The 18,784-nt window shown below is 53.7% G+C and overlaps 3 protein-coding genes across 9 annotated transcripts; all 3 read right to left on the bottom strand.

Moving 5' to 3' along the window:
• Positions 1 to 4,147: 4,147 nt before the first annotated feature.
• Positions 4,148 to 5,564, bottom strand: LAGE3 (L antigen family member 3). Its single transcript, XM_036304997.1, has 3 exons — positions 5,346 to 5,564; positions 4,916 to 5,044; positions 4,148 to 4,461 (listed from the first exon to the last, which is right to left on the bottom strand). Exons 1-3 carry the CDS (start codon positions 5,513 to 5,515, stop codon positions 4,347 to 4,349), a joined length of 414 nt encoding a protein of 137 aa, XP_036160890.1. The 5' UTR covers positions 5,516 to 5,564; the 3' UTR covers positions 4,148 to 4,346.
• A 4,148-nt stretch (positions 5,565 to 9,712) lies between these two features.
• Positions 9,713 to 12,371, bottom strand: UBL4A (ubiquitin like 4A). The gene is made up of 4 exons (XM_036305506.1): positions 12,217 to 12,371; positions 11,955 to 12,060; positions 11,559 to 11,773; positions 9,713 to 11,447 (listed from the first exon to the last, which is right to left on the bottom strand). Exons 1-4 carry the CDS (start codon positions 12,262 to 12,264, stop codon positions 11,337 to 11,339), a joined length of 480 nt encoding a protein of 159 aa, XP_036161399.1. The 5' UTR covers positions 12,265 to 12,371; the 3' UTR covers positions 9,713 to 11,336.
• A 1,111-nt stretch (positions 12,372 to 13,482) lies between these two features.
• SLC10A3 (solute carrier family 10 member 3) lies at positions 13,483 to 17,813 on the bottom strand. 7 transcript variants are annotated; one of them, XM_036305295.1, is made up of 4 exons: positions 17,711 to 17,813; positions 17,029 to 17,062; positions 16,398 to 16,460; positions 13,483 to 15,267 (listed from the first exon to the last, which is right to left on the bottom strand). In XM_036305295.1, exon 4 carries the CDS (start codon positions 15,142 to 15,144, stop codon positions 13,717 to 13,719), a length of 1,428 nt encoding a protein of 475 aa, XP_036161188.1. In that variant the 5' UTR covers positions 15,145 to 15,267; positions 16,398 to 16,460; positions 17,029 to 17,062; positions 17,711 to 17,813; the 3' UTR covers positions 13,483 to 13,716. The 7 variants fall into 7 exon arrangements, with proteins under 7 accessions (XP_036161188.1, XP_036161190.1, XP_036161189.1 ...); XM_036305297.1 differs by lacking the exon at positions 16,398 to 16,460 and having other exon boundaries at positions 17,711 to 17,809; XM_036305296.1 differs by lacking the exon at positions 17,029 to 17,062 and having other exon boundaries at positions 17,711 to 17,804.
• Between the last annotated feature and the right edge of the window lie 971 nt (positions 17,814 to 18,784).

Here is an 18,784-nt window from a genome sequence, read left to right as displayed (position 1 = left end):
ACAAAATCATTTGGGGAAAAGATAGAGGAGATAGTGGTGTAAAAGAGCTAAATTCTCATCTGTCCATAAATAGTTAAGGTCTTAAGAATGATTTCGAAGAAGAAGAAGAGGAGGAGGAGGAGGAGGAGGGGAGGGGGAGGGGGAGGGGGAGGGGGAGGGGGAAGAGGAAGAGGAAGAAGAGGAATTTCTTTATGGAAAAAAAACATAAAGAGAAAGAGACTGAAGGGTCCCAGGTTCGATTCCGGTCAAGGGTATGTACCTTGGTTGCAGGCACATCCCCGGTAGGGAGTGACGTGCAGAAGGCAGCTGATCGATGTTTCTCTCTCACCGATGTTTCTAACTCTCTATCCCTCTCCCTTCCTCTCTGTAAAAAATCAATAAAACATATTTTAAAAAATATGTCTAGGACTATATACATATCCAGCACTGCCCTAGCCGGTTTGGACAGAGAGAGAAACATTGGTGTGAGAGAGACACATCAATTGCTTGCCTCCCTCACGTGCCTTGACCTGGGCCAGGGATAGAGCGTTGGTCTGCAGACTGAAGGGTCCTGGGTTCGATTCCAGTGAAGGACACATGCCTGTGTTGCAGGCTTGTTCCCCAGTAGGGGGCGTGCAGGAGGCAGCCTAGCAAGGATTCTCTCTCAGCATTGATGTTTCCCTCTCTCTCTCCCTCTCCCTTCCTCTCTGACATCAATAAAAATATATTTTAAAAAGAGATATCCAGCACTCAAGGGAAAATCATGTCTGGCATCCAAACTAAAATTACCAGGCATGCAGAGAAGCACCAAAATACAACCTCCTAACCAGGGAGGATATTAACCAATGGAAAGGCCTCCAATTTGAAAACGAAGCAAAACCGCCTTTATTCTAAGAAAACATGATCATCTTGCAGACAATCTGATGGCATCTATAAAAAGAGCTGCTATAATAAGTAAGTTTAGCAAGAGCTGCAATATAATTTACAAGGAGCTCATTCTTTCCAATGAAAGGCTTAAACCAATTGTCCCAGCACTTTTCTTCACTGACCTGGGTCAAGGCCAGTCAGCCCACAAAGCTATGCTTTTAGTATTTTGAGGTTGCTTGCTCTTCTCATGCGAACTAGATTTAAAACACATTTTTGTATTTAAAAAAAAAAAAAGCCGAAACCGGTTTGGCTCAGTGGATAGAGCGTCGGCCTGTGGACTGAAAGGTCCCAGGTTCGATTCCGGTCAAGGGCATGTACCTGGGTTGCGGGCACATCCCCAGTGGGAGATGTGCAGGAGGCAGCTGATCGATGTTTCTCTTTCATCGATGTTTCTAACTCTCTCCCTTCCTCTCTGTAAAAAAAAATCAATAAAATATATTTAAAAAATAAAAATAAAACACATTTTTGCCCAGGAGACTCAATCGTGACAAGGATGTGGGAAATCAGCATTCTCGTGAGGGGGTACGTTTTTTATGGTGCCCTTTTTTTATGGTTAATCCTCATCCGAGGAAATTTTCTCCATTGACTTTCAGAGACAGTGCAAGGGAGCGGGAGAGACAGAGAGAGAAACATTGATGTGAGAGAGACACATCAATTGGTTGCCTCCTGCACGTGCCTTGACCTGGGCCAGGGATCAAGCCTGCAACTGAGGTACATGCCGTTGACCAGAATCAAACCTGGGACCCGTCGATCTGAGGGCCAACGCTCTATCTATTGGGCCAAACCGGCTAGGGCTTCTGCAATGCAATTTTGCACTGTAGAATGAGAGCTTTATACAATAAATCGTATTTAACTCAGTAAGTCCACCTCTTGGAATCTATCTTAAAGAAAAAATCATTCATGCAAAGATTTATATACAAGAATTCCAGCCTGGCCAGTATGGCTTAGTTGCTTGAGTGTTGTCCCGTGTACCAGGAGGGCACTGGTTCTATTCCGGGTCAGGGACATGCCCAGATTGCAGGCTCAATCCCCCGTGGGGGGCCTTCAGGAGGCAGCCGATCAATGATTCTCTCTCATCATGGATGTTTCTATCCCTCTTTCCCTCGCCCTTCCTCTCTCTAAAACCAACAACAACATTTTTTAAAAGATTCCATTGCACCTGGATGGCGTGGCTCAATGGTAGAGTGTTGACCTATGAACCAGGAGGCCACATTTTGATTTCTGGAGGCAGCTGATCAATGATTCTGTCTCATCGTTAATGTTTCTGTCTCTCTCTCCCTCTCCCTTCCTCTCTGAAATCAATAAAAATATATTTAAAAATAAAATAAAAATTCCATTGAATCATTACCTATAATAGGACAAAAACTGAAAATAATTTAGTCAATAATTACATTATAATGTATCTGTTATGTCTCCATTCAGTAATGCTTTTGAAGAATTTTTATTTATTTATTATTTTTTAAAAATATATTTTATTGAGTTTTTACAGAGAGGAAGGGAGAGAGAGAGTTAGAAACATCAATGAGAGAGAAACATCAATCAGCTGCCTCCTGCACATCTCCTATTGGGGATGTGCCCCCAACCCAGGTACATGCCCTTGACCGGAATCGAACCCGGGACCTCTCAGTGCGCAGGCCGACGCTCTATCCACTGAGCCAAACTGGTTTTGGCAAGAATTTTTAGAAAGAGGAAAAGTTCAGCCCTAGCCGGTTTGCTCAGTGGATAGAGCATCGGCCTATGGACCAAAGGGTTCTGGGCATGTAACTCTGTTGCAGGCTCCTCTCCAGCCCAGGCCCTGGTTGGGGCACCTGCAGGAGGCAACCAATTGATGTGTTTCTCTCACATCAATATTTCTCTCTGTCTTTCCCTCTCTCCTCCACTCTCTCTAAAAACCAATGGAAAAATATCCTAGGGTGAGGATTTAAAAAAAAAAGAGGAAAAATTCATGTTAGATGAAAAATATTAGTAAAGCCCTGGCCAGGTAGCTGTTGGTTAGAGCATTGTGCCACTATGCCAAGGTTGTGGGTTTGATCCCTGGTCAGAGCACATACAAGAAGCAACCAAGCCGAAACCGGTTTGGCTCAGTGGATAGAGCGTTGGCCTGCGGACTGAAAGGTCCCAGGTTCGATTCCGGTCAAGGGCATGTACCTGGGTTGCGGGCACTTCCCCATTGGGGGATGTGCAGGAGGCAGCTGATCGATGTTTCTCTCTCATCGATGTTTCTAACTCTCTATCTCTCTCCCTTCCTCTCTGTAAAAAAATCAATAAAATATATTTAAAAAAAGAAGAAGAAGAAGAAGAAGAAGAAGAAGCAACCAGAAGAAGAAGAAGAAGAAGAAGAAGAAGAAGAAGAAGAAGCAACCAGAAGAAGAAGAAGAAGAAGAAGAAGAAGAAGAAGAAGAAGAAGAAGAAGAAGAAGAAGAAGAAGAAGAAGCAACCAATAGCCCTGGTCAGTTTGGCTCAGCGGATAGTCAGCTTGCAGAAAAGGGTCCCTGGTTCGATTCCGGTCAAGGGCATGTACCTTGGTTGTGGGCACATCCCCAGTAGGGGGTGTGCAGAAGGCAGCTGATCGATGTTTCTCTCTCATTGATGTTTCTAACTCTCCATCCCTCTCCCTTCCTCTCTGTAAAAAATCACTAACACATATTTTTAAAAAAGCAACCAATGAATGCATAAATAAGTGGAACAACAAATGGATGTTTCTCTAGCACATGAAACAATAAATAACAAAAAAGAAAAATATTAGTAAAAATGCTAACCTTGCAAAATATTATACATTATGTTATTCTTTTTAAAAAATATATTTTATTGATTTTTTACAGAGAGGAAGGGAGAGGGATAGAGAGTTAGAAACATCAATGAGAGAGAAACATCGATTAGCTGCCTCCTGCACACCACCCCCTACCGGGGATGTGCCCGAAACCAAGGTACATGCCCTTGACTGGAATCGAACCCGGGACCTTTTAGTCCTCAGGCCGACGCTCTAGCCACTGAGCCAAACCAGTTAGGATACATTTTGTTATTCTTATGCGTTTACTATATAAATACAACTATGAAACTAAGGAAGGATTCCAAAATGTTCACAGTAGTTCATACTGAATGGCAGGACCCATTTTCCATTTCCTAAATTGTCTTCAGCTTCCTTGTAGTGTTGGAATATCTGATTCCCAGACCTCCCCTCCAACCCTGGGACAAAGACAAGACTATGAGGAGGTGCTGTCGTTGAAGAGAAACTCAGACATGGAATAGAAGCTCAGTTTTATTTGCTGTAGTGACAAACACTTAAGCACCAAACGAAACAAGTGGACCACAAGTGTCCAAGGGCCAGTACAGGCTAAAGATGAGGGCCTTGTAATAAAGTGGCAACTACTGCAGGAATCACTGCCGTAGGAAGGACCGGATACAAGGTTGGACTTCAGCCCCCTTTTCCTAGCCCAGGCTCAGCGGGGAACAGGGGGCCCGAAGCGCTGCATGGTCCGCATCACTAGGGAAAGCTGGTCAAGAAAGTTGATGATGGAAGTTCGGAGGAGACGAGAATCTTCAGCTCTCCAGTGGCTAAAAGGGAGGGGAGAAAAGAAAATCAGCCCGGCTGGTGTGGCTCAGTGGTTGAGCATTGACCTATGAACCAGGAGGTCACGGCTTGATTCCTGGTCAGGGCACATGCCCAGGTTGCCAGGTAGATTCCCAGTGTGGGGCGTGCAGGAGGCAGCCGATCCATGATTCTCTCTCATCATTGATGTTTCTATCTCTCTCTCTCCCTTCCTCTCTGAAAACAATGGGAATATATTTAAAAAAAATAAATTCAAGTTAGAGGTGATGACTCCTCCCTTCCTTGCTCTGCCCCTCAGGCATTACACTGAATCTTTTGCTGTCCCCATGACAACACCCCTTAGACCGCACCAAACCTAATCCTTGAGTGTTTCCGGGTCTCCAGCAAAGCACCCCTTGGTGGAGACTGGCACTGCCACCTGCTGCCCCGCCTCCTCCCCGCCCCCCTTGTAGAGCTTACACCGCTAGAACGCTGCCATTCACTGTGAATTCCTTCCGAACCACTTCTCGGTGAGGTTCCACATCGGGGTCCAGGGATCCACGGGCGATATCTGCCTCCAAGGGCGACGGGAAAGGCACATTGAGGGCGCTGGTGGAGATTGTTAAGGCACCATCCACACCGACTTTGTGTCTCAGGTCCCCTCCCAGGCCACCTGGGCTAGTCTCACCCCCTCCAGACCACCCCTGGGCCTAATTCCCACCAGCCACCCCGTTACTCCCCTGCTGTCATTTATTCGCCTCCAGACTACCCCTGGCCGGTACACACCCAAGCTGCGCCTCGTTCTCTCTGCTCCCCTTTCGGCCCCGCTCGGTCTGTCCCTCTGCACCCCACACAGCCGTCCCGGAGACAGCCCGCAGCGTATTTCCGCTGTGCCCCCGGGGTAGGATACAACGTATGAAGTCGATTTCCCGGCCTTCCGGCCGTGAGTGCGGCGTCTTCCCCGCGCCCTGAGGCATGCTGTGCTCGAGCAACACGTGGATCTGCGCTGGTTGTATCGCCCGCGGCGCCCGCACCTTCCCGGACCTGGGCACGGGTGAGGCTTGGAGCTGTGGCCTGCATGTCGCCTTGCTCCGCCTTCGATCCCGCCCCTGGAGCGTGGCTCTAACCCCCGGCTTTCGCCACAGGCCCCGCCCCTCCGCGTTGGCCCCGCCCCTCGCGCTGACTCCGCCCCTCAGGCCTGCGTCACCAGGCCCTAGTGAGCCCCCCAGTTGTGGGGTCAATTCCACTAAGCTGGCCCTGCCACCCGCGGGTCCGGGAGACCCCGTAGCGGACTCCCTCACGAAGCTCCGCCCCTAAGCGCGCCGTTAAACCGGAGCTCCCCAGAGCTGCAGCATAGGTCCCCCCGCTCCCCGCCCCCCCGCCGCCGCCCGCCCGCAGTTCGGTTGGGCGGGAGATTGGTTCCCACCCAGCCCAGCCCTGCCACTGCCCGGAGACATCTAGCGGCTGCCTAGCCGGCGCGCGCTCCCTCATGATGCTCCGCCCCTTAGAGCGACGTGTGACTTCAGTGCCCCTGTGCAAACCGTCCCCCCCACCCCCCAACCTCGTGTGAGGCCAACAGACCCGTGGGCTAGTTCCCACCCAGTCCCTTCTTTGGGCCCAATGTTCCTAAGAAATGTGGCTCAAAGTTCTTGTAGTGATTTGTGGAGGGAGGTGGGGTCGGATAGCCCACAGGGCTACTGCTCTGCACCCTGCCCCATCTCCGATGTAGATGGAGAAACCAAAGTGGCTTTTTAAAAAATACATATTTTTGCCCTAGCCGGTTTGGCTCGGTGGATAGAGCGTCGGCCTGCGGACTGAAGGGTGTCAGGTTCGATTCCGGTCAAGGGCATGTACCTTGGTTGCGGGCACATCCCCAGTGGGGGGTGTGCAGGAGGCGGCTGATCGATGCTTCTCTCTCATCAATGTTTCTAACTCTCTATCTCTCTCCCTTCCTCTCTGTAAAAAGTCAATAAAAAAATATATATATATATTATTGATTTCAGAGAGGAAAGGAGAGGGAGAGAGAGAGATAGAAACATCAATGATGAGAGAATCATTGATCGGCCGCCTCCTGCACGCCCCACACTGGGGATCCAGCCTGCAACCCCAGCATGTGCCCTGGCCGGGATTGAACCCGGGACCTTCAGTCTGCAGGCCAATGCTCCATCTACTGAGCTAAACCGGCTAGGGCTAGGTCTTCATTTTTAATATAAACCACATCATGTCAAATCTCTGCTTAAAATCCCTTTTAAAAAATATATTTTTTATTGCCCAGCCAGGCATGGCTCAGTAGTTGTGCCTCAAACTATGAACCAGGAGGTCACAGTTCGATTCCCAGTCAGGGCACATGCCCAGGTTGTAGGCTCTATCCCCGGTGTGCGGCATGCAGGAGGCAGACCATCAATGATTCTCATCATTGATGTTTCTCTCTCTCTCTCTCTCCCCCTCTCTCTCTTCCTCTCTAAAATCAATCATATATATATATAATTTACCAAAAAAGGTACATGGGAACAACCCGGCATGTGCCCTGACTGGGAATCAAACCGTGACCTCCTGGTTCATAGGTTGACGCTCAACCACTGAGCCACGCTGGCTGGGCTGTAAATATTTTAAATGCCCAAAACTACATTTGAAAGAGTGAGAAAATCAAATGCTAAAGTTGAATAAAAACAAATGAGTGTAACTGCTTATCCAATTTATAACAAAACCGCACAGAGACAAGGATTCAAGTGCCTTTTAAACTCAGCTGTCTGACTGTGCTCCCTTCATGGGATATATTCTCAGGACAAAAGGCACTGGTTTCACTCTTAGGGTGTTTGTTGTCGGCAATGGCAGCAATGAGGTGACTGTGAAGCTATTTTGGGTGTGCTTTAAGACAGATTCTCTCTGGCAGAGCCAATGAGTAAATATATCCGTGTTTCCGGGAATGAAAATTCTCACTTTGGAATAAGGGAAGGTGGCAAAGAACTGTGATGCTGGACTAAAATTGGGGATTGCAGTATAAACTTTTTTAAAAAATTGATTTCAGCCGAAACCGGTTTGGCTCAGTGGATAGAGCGTCGGCCTGCAGACTGAAAGGTCCCAGGTTCGATTCCGGTCAAGGGCATGTGCCTGGGTTGCGGGCACATCCCCAGTAGGAGATGTGCAGGAGGCGGCTGATCGATGTTTCTCTCCCATCGATGTTTCTGACTCTCTGTCTCTCTCCCTTCCTCTCTGTAAAAAAATCAATAAAATATATATTTTAAAAAAAAATTGATTTCAGAGAGGAAGGGAGAGAGAGAGAGAGAGAGATAGCAACATCAATGATAAGAAAGAAGCATTGATCGGCTGCCTCGTACACACCCCACACTGGAGATCAAGCCCGCAACCTGGGCATGTTACCCTGATTGGGAATTGAACCGTGACCTCCTGGGTCATAGGTCAACGCTCAACCACTGAGCCACGCCGGCCGGGCTGCAGTAAACATTCTGACACCTATTGAAGGATCTCAGCATTGGGGCCTGCAGGTGTCCATGGAGCCATCCCCAGACTCTAGGGCAGTGATGGCGAACATATGACACGCGTGTCAGAGGTGACACGCGAGCTCATTTTTTTGGTTGATTTTTCTTTGTTAAATGGCATTTAAATATATAAAATAAATATCAAAAATATAAGTCTTTGTTTTCCTATGCTTGCAAATATCAAAAAATTTCTATATGTGACACGGCACCAGAGTTAAGTTAGGGTTTTTCAAAATGCTGACACGCCGAGCTCAAAAGGTTCGCCATCACTGGGCTAGGGGCAAAGGCAGAGTGCAGCCTGTGGCTGCTCCATCCTCACGTGGAGTCCCCATTCTCTTCTCATGACAGCAGAGGGCCTGGACCAGAGCCTCCTGGTCTCTTCCCAGCCGGGCCTCCCATCACTCATCCCTGTAGCATTTCCTCCCTTTCCTGCCTGCCCTTCCCCAACCTGCCCATCTCTGTCTTGCCACATACAAGCTTCTAAAATGAGGGGTCCCCAGTTACTGTCACCACCTCCTCCCTTCCCCATATAGTAGTTGCATCTTTCTCCCCTCCCCCCAACATCGCTAATGACCTTTTTTTAAAAAATATATATATTTTATTGGTTTCAGAGCAGGAGAGAGCGAGAGAGAGAGAGAGAGAGAGAGAGAGGAACATCCATGCTGAGAGAGAATCATGGACCAGCCGCCTCCTGCACGCCCCACACTGGGGATGGAGCCCGCAGCCCGGGCATGTGCCCTGACCGGGAATCAAACCCTGACCTCCTGGTTCCTAGGTTGATGCTCAGCCACTGAGCCACGCCGGCCGGGCAGCTAATGACCTTTTTTTAAGAAAACCTTATCCGAGAAGCTAGGACATTTTTTCCATTGATTTTAGAGAGTGGAAAGGAGGGGGGAGGTGGAGGAAGAGGAGGAGGAAGAGAGAGAGGGAGAAACTTCGATATGACAGAGACACATCAATCAGTTGCCTCCCACATGTGCCCCTGAAATCCAGGCATGTGCCCTTGACAAGAATAGAACCCGGGACCCTCTGGTGCACAGGCTGACACTAACCACTGAGCCACAGTGGCCAGGGCGCCAATGACCTTCTGGTTACTAATGCAGGAGGCTCTGGCCTGCCCTCACTTTGCCTCTTGGCAGCCCTGTGGAAGGGCATTCTTGGCGCCTGACACTGAGCTAGCTCTCCCTGTGGCCTTACATCGGGGTTGTTCCTGGCCTCTATTTTATCTCCAGTTGGTGAAGTTCAAGGCCCAGTCCTCTCCCCTTCTCACGCCACACTCTCTGGGAAGCCACCTCATCTGTCTTCACAGGTTCTAGGACGTTCTGTCCACAGGTAACCCCGATCACAGAAGGCTGCAGACGGCTCTGGAATCAGACTGGGCCTGGCTCCATCAGCTCTTCCTTTACTGAGGCTCCCATCACACACCCTGGACTCCACTCCTGTCTCTACATCCTGCCTGATCACCCTGCTGACTTCCTGACCCCCGTGTCCAACTGGCCAGATGTCTCCTAACTACCAGATGGCTGTCACCCCCAAGCCAGGAGGCACTGGCACAAGGAACTCACCAACTGCCTCTAGGGTCTGTCTGAAACGTGCATCTGCGTGTCGCTCCCCCTGCAGTGACAGTTGTCACTTGGGGCCATTTCCCCTCCCCAAGGACCTGGCTTTTGTTGAGAATTCCCTCTCCCATCCACAGCACATGCGTGCCCAGGGTGGCTGGCCCCCCACTACCCACCGCTACCCGCCCCTGGACAAAATGATTGGAGGCACAAGCCAGTTCTGAGCAATAAAAATGAGAGTTTATTTGCTGGAGGCATGTGAGAAAGAAGCTATGCTACAGGGCGAGAAGGTGCTGGCTATGAACAAGGGGTTCAGTGGAAGCTGCAGGCAGCCATCTTTGCTCCTGAGGCGGCAGCCTGGGGTGAAGCAGACAGTGCAGAGCACAGAGGGGAGGTAGGAAGAAACTGGGTATTTGGTAAAATTGTTCATCTGCTGCCAATACCCCTGGACTTCTCAGTTTTGTAAACCGGTAAGTTTCCTTTATTGTTTAAACCAATTTCTTTTATGGTTAAACCAATGATGGGAAACCAAAAGCAGCCTGGCTGAAATAGTTCTTTTTGGATCAAAGTCTCACATTCACCTTTAGTGCTATTGAAAACTTCAACATAAAATTCCTGACTCAGAATAAAGGAGGGCGTTGGCAGGTCTGTCACGTGAGCTGCTGATCACACGGGCTCCCCCGCAGGCCCTGCTGTTTGATATTCCCAGCTCTCAGGTGGGGCCAGGGCTTCCGTCTGCTCTTCAAATCCATCGCCCATAAGGCCTCTGTCCTTCTTCCCAGCCCAGGGCCTCAGGCAGGAAGGGTGGCAGGGCTCGGGTATCCATCCTCCTGTGCACACGGCTTCCTTCCCGCCTCAACTGCCCTGGTGACCTCCTCCAAGGAGCAGGTGCCTGGGTGAACTCTAGTGCCCGCATACCAGGCAAGTGGGAGGACCAGTGCCACCAGGCTGTGCTTCTGCCCGCTCCCTGGCACTCCGAGGTTTCCTTTTGGGCAGCGAGGGGTGTGCAAAGTGAAAGCCCTTGTGCACACGTGGTAGGGGGAGGGTCTGCTTCCATTCTATGGGTGAGCACATGGCATGGGGGCCCGGCTGAGGCCTGGCTCTGGCACTGCCTTGATGAGTGACCTGAAGCCAGTCACCTGTCATCCTTAAGGAGCAGGAACTACCCGTGTCCAGCGGGAGTCAAGTACAGAGGGTGCCCAGGGAAGAGCTTGACAGGAAGGGCCAGGACACCCCCTCTCTGGGCCATGCTTGGCTATTGCTTCGCTGCTGGCCTCAGTTTATGGAACATAAAGGAGAGGACAGCTGCAGACACCCGCCCCGCCCGCCCCCGGTCTGGAGTCAGGATGAAGGAAACTGAGTGAGGTTTAAGGAGTGCCCTTCACTGGGCAGTCAATGGCGGGGACCAACGTGGCACAGGGACTTGCCTGAGGTCACACCACAGAGCTGGGCGATGTTCACCCCGACTCCCCAAGCTGCTTTTCCTTCATTGCATGCACACTGGCTGCAGCAGCTGGGGGGCCCAGGACTGGCTGGCACTTGGCCTCCCACCCAGGTTGGACCTGCCAGAGGTCTCATCCTGAGGCACTTAGAGAAGTTGGCTGGACTTGGGTTCAGGCTCCCTCACTTCATTGCAAGGAGTGTCAGCCGTCCGACCTTTTGAGGTGGAGGAGCCAACCCAGGTCAAGTGCTTTCAGCGGTGCCTGGCACCTCGCAAGAGCTGGGTACAGGTTCCTGGGTACCCACCAGCTAGTATTATAAGCCAAATTGCAACATGAGGACACATTTAATGCTACATGCAGCTTGCAGCCTGGCCAGGCTCATCCCCACACTCCGTGAATCTTATTTAGAGAACCCCTTCTCCTTCACTTCAGTGACTTCGGGGTTCAGGAAGCGGTTGGCTAAACGTTCGATGTCATCCAGGGTCAGGCGGCTCAGGGACTTCTCATAATCCTGAGGAGAGAAGGCCAGGAGGATTCAGGGGGTGGCAAAGGGGGTACACCAGGCCAGAGGCAGGTGGGAGTAGCTGGGACAGGAGTGGGCGTCTGGGGCTACCCTTCTCACCCTCTGTAGTTGATCTAGGACCCTGTTGGCATCTGCGGCACTGAAGTGGCGGGCCAAGACTTTGGCGATCAGCTGCCAGGCGGGTGGGCGCAAGGGCGGGGCCTCGGCCAGTTTCTGTGTGGCACTTTCTTCCAGTAATACCTTCTCCAAAGGTTTGACCACGAGGTTGAGCTTGGAATTGGGCCCGATGCTGTAATCGGAGAGTTTTTTCCCATCTGCCAAAAAGAGATCAATGAGGTCATGACCCACAGCGGTGGGGGCGGCCTCAGGGATTGCTGTGGCATCTGGCTGAGGAGGGGTCAGCTACCGCCTCGAGAGTCAAGTGGCCGATGCCCCAGCCCTAGTTCGGCCTGGACACCCGACCAGGTCTCCCCGGCCGCCTCCTCTCCCCTTTACCTGCCAGGGCCTTGCCCTTGAACAGCAGCCGCTGCTGGCGCACGGGGACGTTCAACTTCTCGGAGACCAGATGCTTCAGCGTGGACACCAGCTCATCCTCCGACACCTGGCCAGGCCGAAGGCGGGAGCAGGGGTTGAGCCCGCGGCCCCCGATGAAGGCGGCTCTCCAGGCCTCCCCGACGCGGCTGCCCGCCCGCCCGCCCGCTCCCCACCCTCAACCCAGCCCCGGACGCGGAGGGGGTCGCGGGCCTGGGGACGCTACCTGTAGGCTGCACTCACGGCCCTGGAGCGCCTTCACCGTCAGCTGCATGGCGGCCGCGGCGGCGTCCACCCAGGCCAACACGCACCCCTCAGCCCCCTACCGCGCGCCGCCGCCCTGGGCGCGCGCCGGAACCGCCCGCCGCCACCGGAAGCAGCGAGAGGGCGCGCCCGCCGCCCTGGCCCCGCCTCCCGCCCGCCCTGCCCTCGTGGCTGCTGGAGGAGGAGTCCCTTCGGTGTCCCGCTTCCTCCCCGCCCCGGGACCGCCCCGGGGGACAAACCCACCACGGCCGGGCCAGGTGGGCTCGGTGGAGAGCTGGGGGTGGGAAGGAGGGAGGGCCAGAGCCCGCTCGCCCTGCCCCGCCCCGCGAACGGCCCGGCTCGCCCCGCATTGGCAGCAGCTGGAGTACCGTGGGCAAACTACGGCCTGCGGGCCGGATCCGGCCAGTTTGAAATGAATAAAACTAAAAGAAAAAAAGACCGTACCCTTTTATGTAATGATGTTTACTTTGAATTTATATTAGTTCACACAAACACTCCATCCATGCATTTGTTCCGGCCCTCCGGTCCAGGTTAAGAACCCATTGTGGCCCTCGAGTCAAAAAGTTTGCCCACCCCTGCCGAAACCGGTTTGGCTCAGTGGATAGAGCGTCGGCCTGCGGACTGAAGGGTCCCGGGTTCGATTCCGGTCAAGGGCATGTACCTGGGTTGCGGGCACACCCCCAGTAGGAGATGTGCAGGAGGCAGCTGATCGATGTTTCTCTCTCATCAATGTTTCTCACTCTCTATCTCTCTCCCTTCCTCTCTGTAAAAAATCAATAAAATATATTTTTTAAAAAAAAGTTTGCCCACCCCTGATAGCTGGTCGGTGCCGTCACCTAGTCTGCCTCTCTGGTCCACAAAGGGCCCCGCCGTGACAAGCTTGCCACACTGGCCACAGGCCTTCTGCCTCCCCTCTCTGGTCCACAAAGGGCCCCGCCGTGACAAGCTTGCCACACTGGCCACAGGCCTTCTGCCCCCTCCTTCCCAGTGTGGCAGCGGGAAGCCAAGTGAGCTTGGCAGCAGGCGGAGAGCCAGGCCTCTGCTCTCATTCTCCCACGGCTCATTCTAGAGCAGAGAAGGGAAGCGTGGGCAAGAAAGGCTCAGAAAGTCTGTGCAGAGGTCACCGTGGCACCTGAGCCAGTCCTCCACCCTGGCCCACACCTACTCAGTCAACACCCTTCTGCCCCCACCCTTAGGCCCCAAAGGGCAGAGACTGGAAGAGACCCAAGCTTGCTTCTCTCTTTTATTGAAATATATTTTCTGGGCAGTGCCCGCCTACGTAACTCAGCATGGCCTCTTTGGCACTGAAAGCTGGAGAATAAAAAAACCAGTAACAAAAATAAGCCTGGATTTTTCTGAGTGCATAGTGCATGAGAACTAAAGGCCTTTGGTACACAAGAACTGTAGGGGCGGTGGGGGTAGGGTAGGGGCAGGGGGGTGGCAAAAGCTTGACCCAGGGGCCTCATTGAACTGGGCACATGCTGCTATAGATGAAGTGCCCAATAACCAAGGCCAGCATCTCTGAGGTGCCGCTCAGCGCCACAATGAAGGGGGCTTGTGAGGCGTAGTCGGCTTGAAGGCGGCGGAGGGACAGCTGCAGCATGGCCAAGGCCAGCACACTGTTCTGCACCCCTACCTCGATGCTGACTGTCCGCCGCTGGGCCACGGGCAGTTTCAGGCACATGGCCAGGCAGTAGCCCACCAGGAGGCCAACCAGGGGCACGGTGAGGCCCACCAACACGATGGGCAGCCTGACGCCCGCCAGGATGAAGACCCCCATGCGGTAGGCCAGGAAGAGGCCGCCCAGGAGCAGCACAAAGCTAAACGGCTTGATGACCTGCAACAGCAGCTGCGAGAACTTGGGGAGCTTGGACTTGATCAGCACACCTACAACGATGGGGATGGCGATGAACAGCAGGCTCCCCAGGATCTTGGAGATGGGCACGTGGAGTGTCTCGTGGATGCTGAGCAGGCGGCTGTACACAGCAGAGGACAGTGGCAGGAAACCAGTGGCAGCCACTGTGGAGATGAAGGTCATGGAGATGGCCAAGGTGACATCCCCTCCAAGGAGGAGGCTGAAGAGGTAGCTCCCCCCGCCACCAGGTGACGAGCAGGTGATGATGAGGCCCAGAGCCAGGGCCTGTGGCAGCATGAAGACCTTGGCCATGAGGAAAGCATAGAATGGCATGACCAGGAACTGGCCCAACAGGCCGAGCAGCATTGGCTGGGGGCTGTGCAGGAGTCCCTTCAGGACCTCCAGTTCCACTTTGCACCCGAATGAACACTTGTTGACAAAGATGAGAGGCAGGAGCAAGTAGAGTATCGGGTTCTCTGAGAAGTGGACTAGGTCGGTGCCAACAGTGGCGGGGGCATCCTCGGCAGGTGAGACCTTGATGCAGAAATCTTTCCGCTCCTCGATCAGCGTGGGTGGGGATTCACTGGGGTCCAGAAGCTGGATGTGGAGGGGGGCTAGCCCAGCCAGGCCCGAGTGGATGCCCACCACGAAGCCGCCCCCACTGCCCCAGGTTATCGCACTCACGTTCTTGATGGTCAGCACCTCTGTGGCCAAGGAGGTAACCCTCAGTGTGGGGCTGGGCCCTGGCCCATTGCCCCGGCCTGGGTACTGGCTCGAGATCACGATGATGCCCTCGCTATCCTCTGGGAACTCAAACTCCACCACGGAGCCATCCCCAATGCTCAAGTAGGGGCCCCCTGGCAGTGGCCCAGGGTGGCCCAGAGCTGAGCTGAGGTTGGCAATGGCTGTTCCCTGTACCCCCCAGAACAGGCTGGCAAGCAGCAGGGCAGCCCTGAGCATGCCTCGGGGGCTTTTGCAGCCACTGCCCCCTCCTGGGCCAGACCTCAGCTGGGAGCTGCCTGTCGGCAACACCATGACTCCTCGCAGAGGATGGTGTGCCCAGGCCCTCTGTGGCTTAGGAGAGCAGCCTCGCTGGTGCCTTTGGGTTGTCCTGAGAAGGGTCCATGGGTGGGGCCTTCCTTGATGAGAGAGCTCTTCCTAAAGAGAGAAGGGACACAGGGAAGTGGCTGGTGAGGGCGAGCACTGGTGCTCCCAGGAGCATGGGGACCTGGAAGTCCACTGCTGAGAGACTCAGCGGGCCCCCTGCCCCAAACCTTGGAACAGAAAGGCAAGGTCTAGCGCTGGCTCTTGACTGCCATCCAGCTGTCCCATCCCCTAGCACAACTGCCTCAAGCTTGCCATCCCTAACCCAGAGGGGCCACCTACAGATGGGAGTTCCCAGTCAGCCTGGCCATACCCGCTGACTTCCCTGGGCTTGCCCCCAGCACAGTGACCCTGCAGAGATGTCCTGATATCAAGGGGTTCGGGAAAGTCACTCCCAGTCCTGTCACCACTAGGCTGATATCCACCAGCTTAGAGACACAGCTTATAGCCCAGCTGGTATGGCTCAGTGATTGAGCTTTGACCCAGGAACCAAGATATTGCCAGTTGTATTCCCGGTCAGGGCACACGTCCAGGTTGTGGGCTCGATCCCCAGTGGGGGCTCTCCTCTCTCAGTGATGTTTCTATCTCTCTTTCCTTCTCCCTTCCTCTCTCTCTCTAAAAATCAATTAAAATATGTATATTTTTAAAATATATTTTATTGGTTTTTTTACAGAGAGGAAGGGAGAGAGATAGGGAGTAAGAAACATCCATGAGAGAGAAACATCGATCAGCTACCTCCTGCACACCCCCTATGGGGATGTGCCTGCAACCAAGGTACATGCCCTTGACTGGAATCGAACCTGAGACTCTTCAGTCCACAGGCCGATACTCTAGCCACTGAGCCAAACTGGTCAGGGCAAAATATGTATTTTTAAAAAGACACAGCTACAGCGGGCTGCAGCTGTGCCACAACCAGGATGAAATCTCTGAAAGGCTGCCCAGGGGTGACAAGGAGACAAGCCCGAGGAAAGAAAGGGTGCTGATAGGAATTAGTGGCTCAGGCCAGATCTGAGAGGCCATCGGAGAGCAGGTTAGGGCGTCTGAGTGCCAACTAGCAAGCAGAAGGCAATCAGCAAAGTGGTGTGGGCAGCAGGTGACCATCAGGATAAAGGCCCCAAGAGCTGATGTCCGCCACCGACATGCAGTTGTAAAAGGTGTTGCCATGGATATCTGGCCTATCCTACCTGCTGACAGTGGTGTGATGGAGGGTCTGGAAGGGTGCAGGTCCCCTCTCCCCATGGAAGTTGCTGGAAGGAGAAGCAGGAGGGGCTCAGAGAGGGCCACACAGCCGCTGGGGGTGGGGGGTTCCTCCCAGCAGAGCTTCTACTCGTCTGGCAGTCCTAGAATTTGAGTTCCTAGAGCCTCTGTATCACGTCTGAGGGGCTCTGCTCGGACTCTTCCCCATGCCCACATGCAATCCTACCTGAGCCTGGAACTCCCAGTGGGACTTGAGTGCTTCTAGGAGGTGGGGTGCCTCAGGGTGAAAGGAGGCGGTACACTGCCTTCCATTTCTTTATCTGGGTGGCCCCACCCTATTGTCACATCACCAGCTGGAACTGGGGCAACCAGGATGGGGTCACAGTGGGTTTTCATCACTACTGTTGGTTACCCCATGCCCTGCAGTGTCCCAGTCCTGGAAAAGGCACCTGCCTCTCTAGGTCCTATTAGTCTTTGGCCCTGGTCTCCCTCATGTGAGACTGGGGAGCAGGGGAATTAGTGGGTGGAAGGAAGGTTAAGCCAAGGCTCATCCATGGAAAAGTCTCTACCCTAGTGCCCTGGGACGCCGTGGCCTCCACTGAAGTTTGGGTCACTTACCCTGGAGGCTTTGGTCCAGTCTTGTGTCCCACCGCTGAAGAGAGAGGCAGGAAAACCAGAGGGGGTATGTGAGGAGCAAAGTGGAGGGGAGTCACAAGGAAGAGATGAAGACACCCGGGACTGAAATCACGGGGGTGGCATGAATCAGTTCAGAAGGGAGAGGTGGCTACGGGCCATTGACCCTGTCCTTCCAGTACGGGCGGGCGGCCCTGAGTCACTGCAAGACGGGTCTGGCCCAGGTCCCACGCCATTTCTGCTTGAAGGGTCGGAAGAGTTTGTGCAGAGGCTCCCCAAGGCAGGGCAGGGAACCCCGAGGCCGGCCGCTTTTCCCACACAGGCCGAGTATTTGGTATTAGAGCAGATGACAGTGCTGACCCGGGGGGTTCTCCCTACCTGGGAGTCTAGAAAGTTGTCGCACTGGGCACGGGCAGAGCTCAGGAGCGAACCCGGGAGGGAGGGAGGGGCGGAAGGAGGGGCGCGCCCGCAACTGACAGGCCCGCGATCCGCCGGAGGGTTCCAGAGTCGCGGCGGAGGAAGGGGGGCCCTCACGCCATTCCCAGGCCCCGCAGCCGCGCCAGGCCTCATGAACGCGGAGCGGCGGCCTTTCCCCGTCAGGCCAGACAGAGCGAGCGCAGAGCCGGGACAAGGGGTCTTCCCGCCCTTTCCGGCCCGAGGCTCTCACCTGCCGCCACAACCCAGCAGCTCGGCGCCGGCGCCAGACCCTGCCGGGCCTGGCGGACGCTGGCGAGCTCGGGCCCGCAGGGGGCAGCCCCGCCCCCGAGGCCCCGCCCCTGCTTGCCGACGCCCCGCCCCCTCAGCTGCGCCCGCTCACCTCTATAGGGTGGGGCCGTTCCCACCGGACGTGACGCATCTGGGAGCGACGCACTGGCGCCGGCGCGTGGGTCTGGCCACCTCCCCGGTCGCGGTTGGGAGCTGCTGGGTGCGGCCTCAGGCGGCGCGCGAGCCTGTGAGTCGTCTGTGATCGTCGCCAGGGGCGCGCTTTCAGGACTGGGCCCCAGTCATTCCCAATCACGCCGGGACCTCTGGGGCACAGCTGGGATGCCTCAGGTCAGGGTTCCGACCATGTTCCTTCTCCCGGCGCCCAGCCATGTAGTCTTAGGGCCGAGGCTCGACCTAGTTCCATCGTCCTGCTGACTGCATTTGCTCTCCTTGACCCCTGGCACCAGTGGACTTGTCCACCTTTCAACACTATTTGGCGCCACTAGCAAGGTCCAGAGGATTCACAGAAAAGAAATGCAAATCGATGGCATAAGGATGGGCAAAAAGGTGATGAGGGTGGACACGGGAAGACAGTAAACAACCCTAGAGTCAAGAGGATTTGCATGTTCCCAAAGGCGGCACGCAGGGCAATTGCGTTCAGTCGACCAGTGGGTCAGTAGCAACCCACTGCTCCGGAAGAACCTCTTGTCACAGCTGTGATGGAGGCCATGGTCCCTAAAGTTGCAGGTACTTGCCCTGAGAGGCACACAAGACATCGTTGAGAATGTGTAAAAAACCCACATCATCTCTACTTTCATTTGCATTTTCAAATGAATATAATACTTTTAATAAAAATGTATTAAATACATTTTATTTTAAAATTTCATATTTATAAAATTTAGACTAGTATGTGCATATGATAGGCATGTATATATACAGTGTGGGGTTGCATGCTCAAGAGGGTTGGATTTATGTGGGTGATCAAAAATATTCAGAGGCCATAGCTCTAGGGCAGGGGTGGGCAAACTTTTTGACT

This window comes from Myotis myotis, unplaced genomic scaffold (genome assembly GCF_014108235.1).
Source record: "Myotis myotis isolate mMyoMyo1 unplaced genomic scaffold, mMyoMyo1.p scaffold_m19_p_4, whole genome shotgun sequence".
Classification (NCBI taxonomy): domain Eukaryota; kingdom Metazoa; phylum Chordata; class Mammalia; order Chiroptera; family Vespertilionidae; genus Myotis; species Myotis myotis.
Note: the sequence above shows the minus strand (reverse complement) of the source record. Positions and strands in the feature narration are given on the sequence as shown.

Bases quoted from the DNA above. Each gene is read 5' to 3' on its own strand.
- LAGE3 (XM_036304997.1), bottom strand. From the start codon at position 5,515: ATGCAGGCCACAGCTCCAAGCCTCACCCGTGCCCAGGTCCGGGAAGGT. The intron at 5,045-5,345 runs GTATCCTACCCC...AATCTCCACCAG, and splicing joins GGAAATCGACTTCATACGTT to CGCCCTCAATGTGCCTTTCC. The intron at 4,462-4,915 runs GTAAGCTCTACA...CCTCCCTTTTAG, and splicing joins AATGGCAGCGTTCTAGCGGT to CCACTGGAGAGCTGAAGATT.
- SLC10A3 (XM_036305291.1), bottom strand. From the start codon at position 17,613: ATGAGGCCTGGCGCGGCTGCGGGGCCTGGGAATGGCGTGAGGGCCCCC. The intron at 16,461-17,421 runs GTAGGGAGAACC...TTCTCCTTCCAG, and splicing joins ACAACTTTCTAGACTCCCAG to CAACTTCCATGGGGAGAGGG. The intron at 15,268-16,397 runs GTAGGATAGGCC...TTCTCTCTTTAG, and splicing joins CATCACACCACTGTCAGCAG to GAAGAGCTCTCTCATCAAGG.
- UBL4A (XM_036305506.1), bottom strand. From the start codon at position 12,264: ATGCAGCTGACGGTGAAGGCGCTCCAGGGCCGTGAGTGCAGCCTACAG. The intron at 12,061-12,216 runs GTAGCGTCCCCA...CGGCCTGGCCAG, and splicing joins GCCGTGAGTGCAGCCTACAG to GTGTCGGAGGATGAGCTGGT. The intron at 11,448-11,558 runs GTGAGAAGGGTA...TTCTCTCCTCAG, and splicing joins TCCTAGATCAACTACAGAGG to GATTATGAGAAGTCCCTGAG.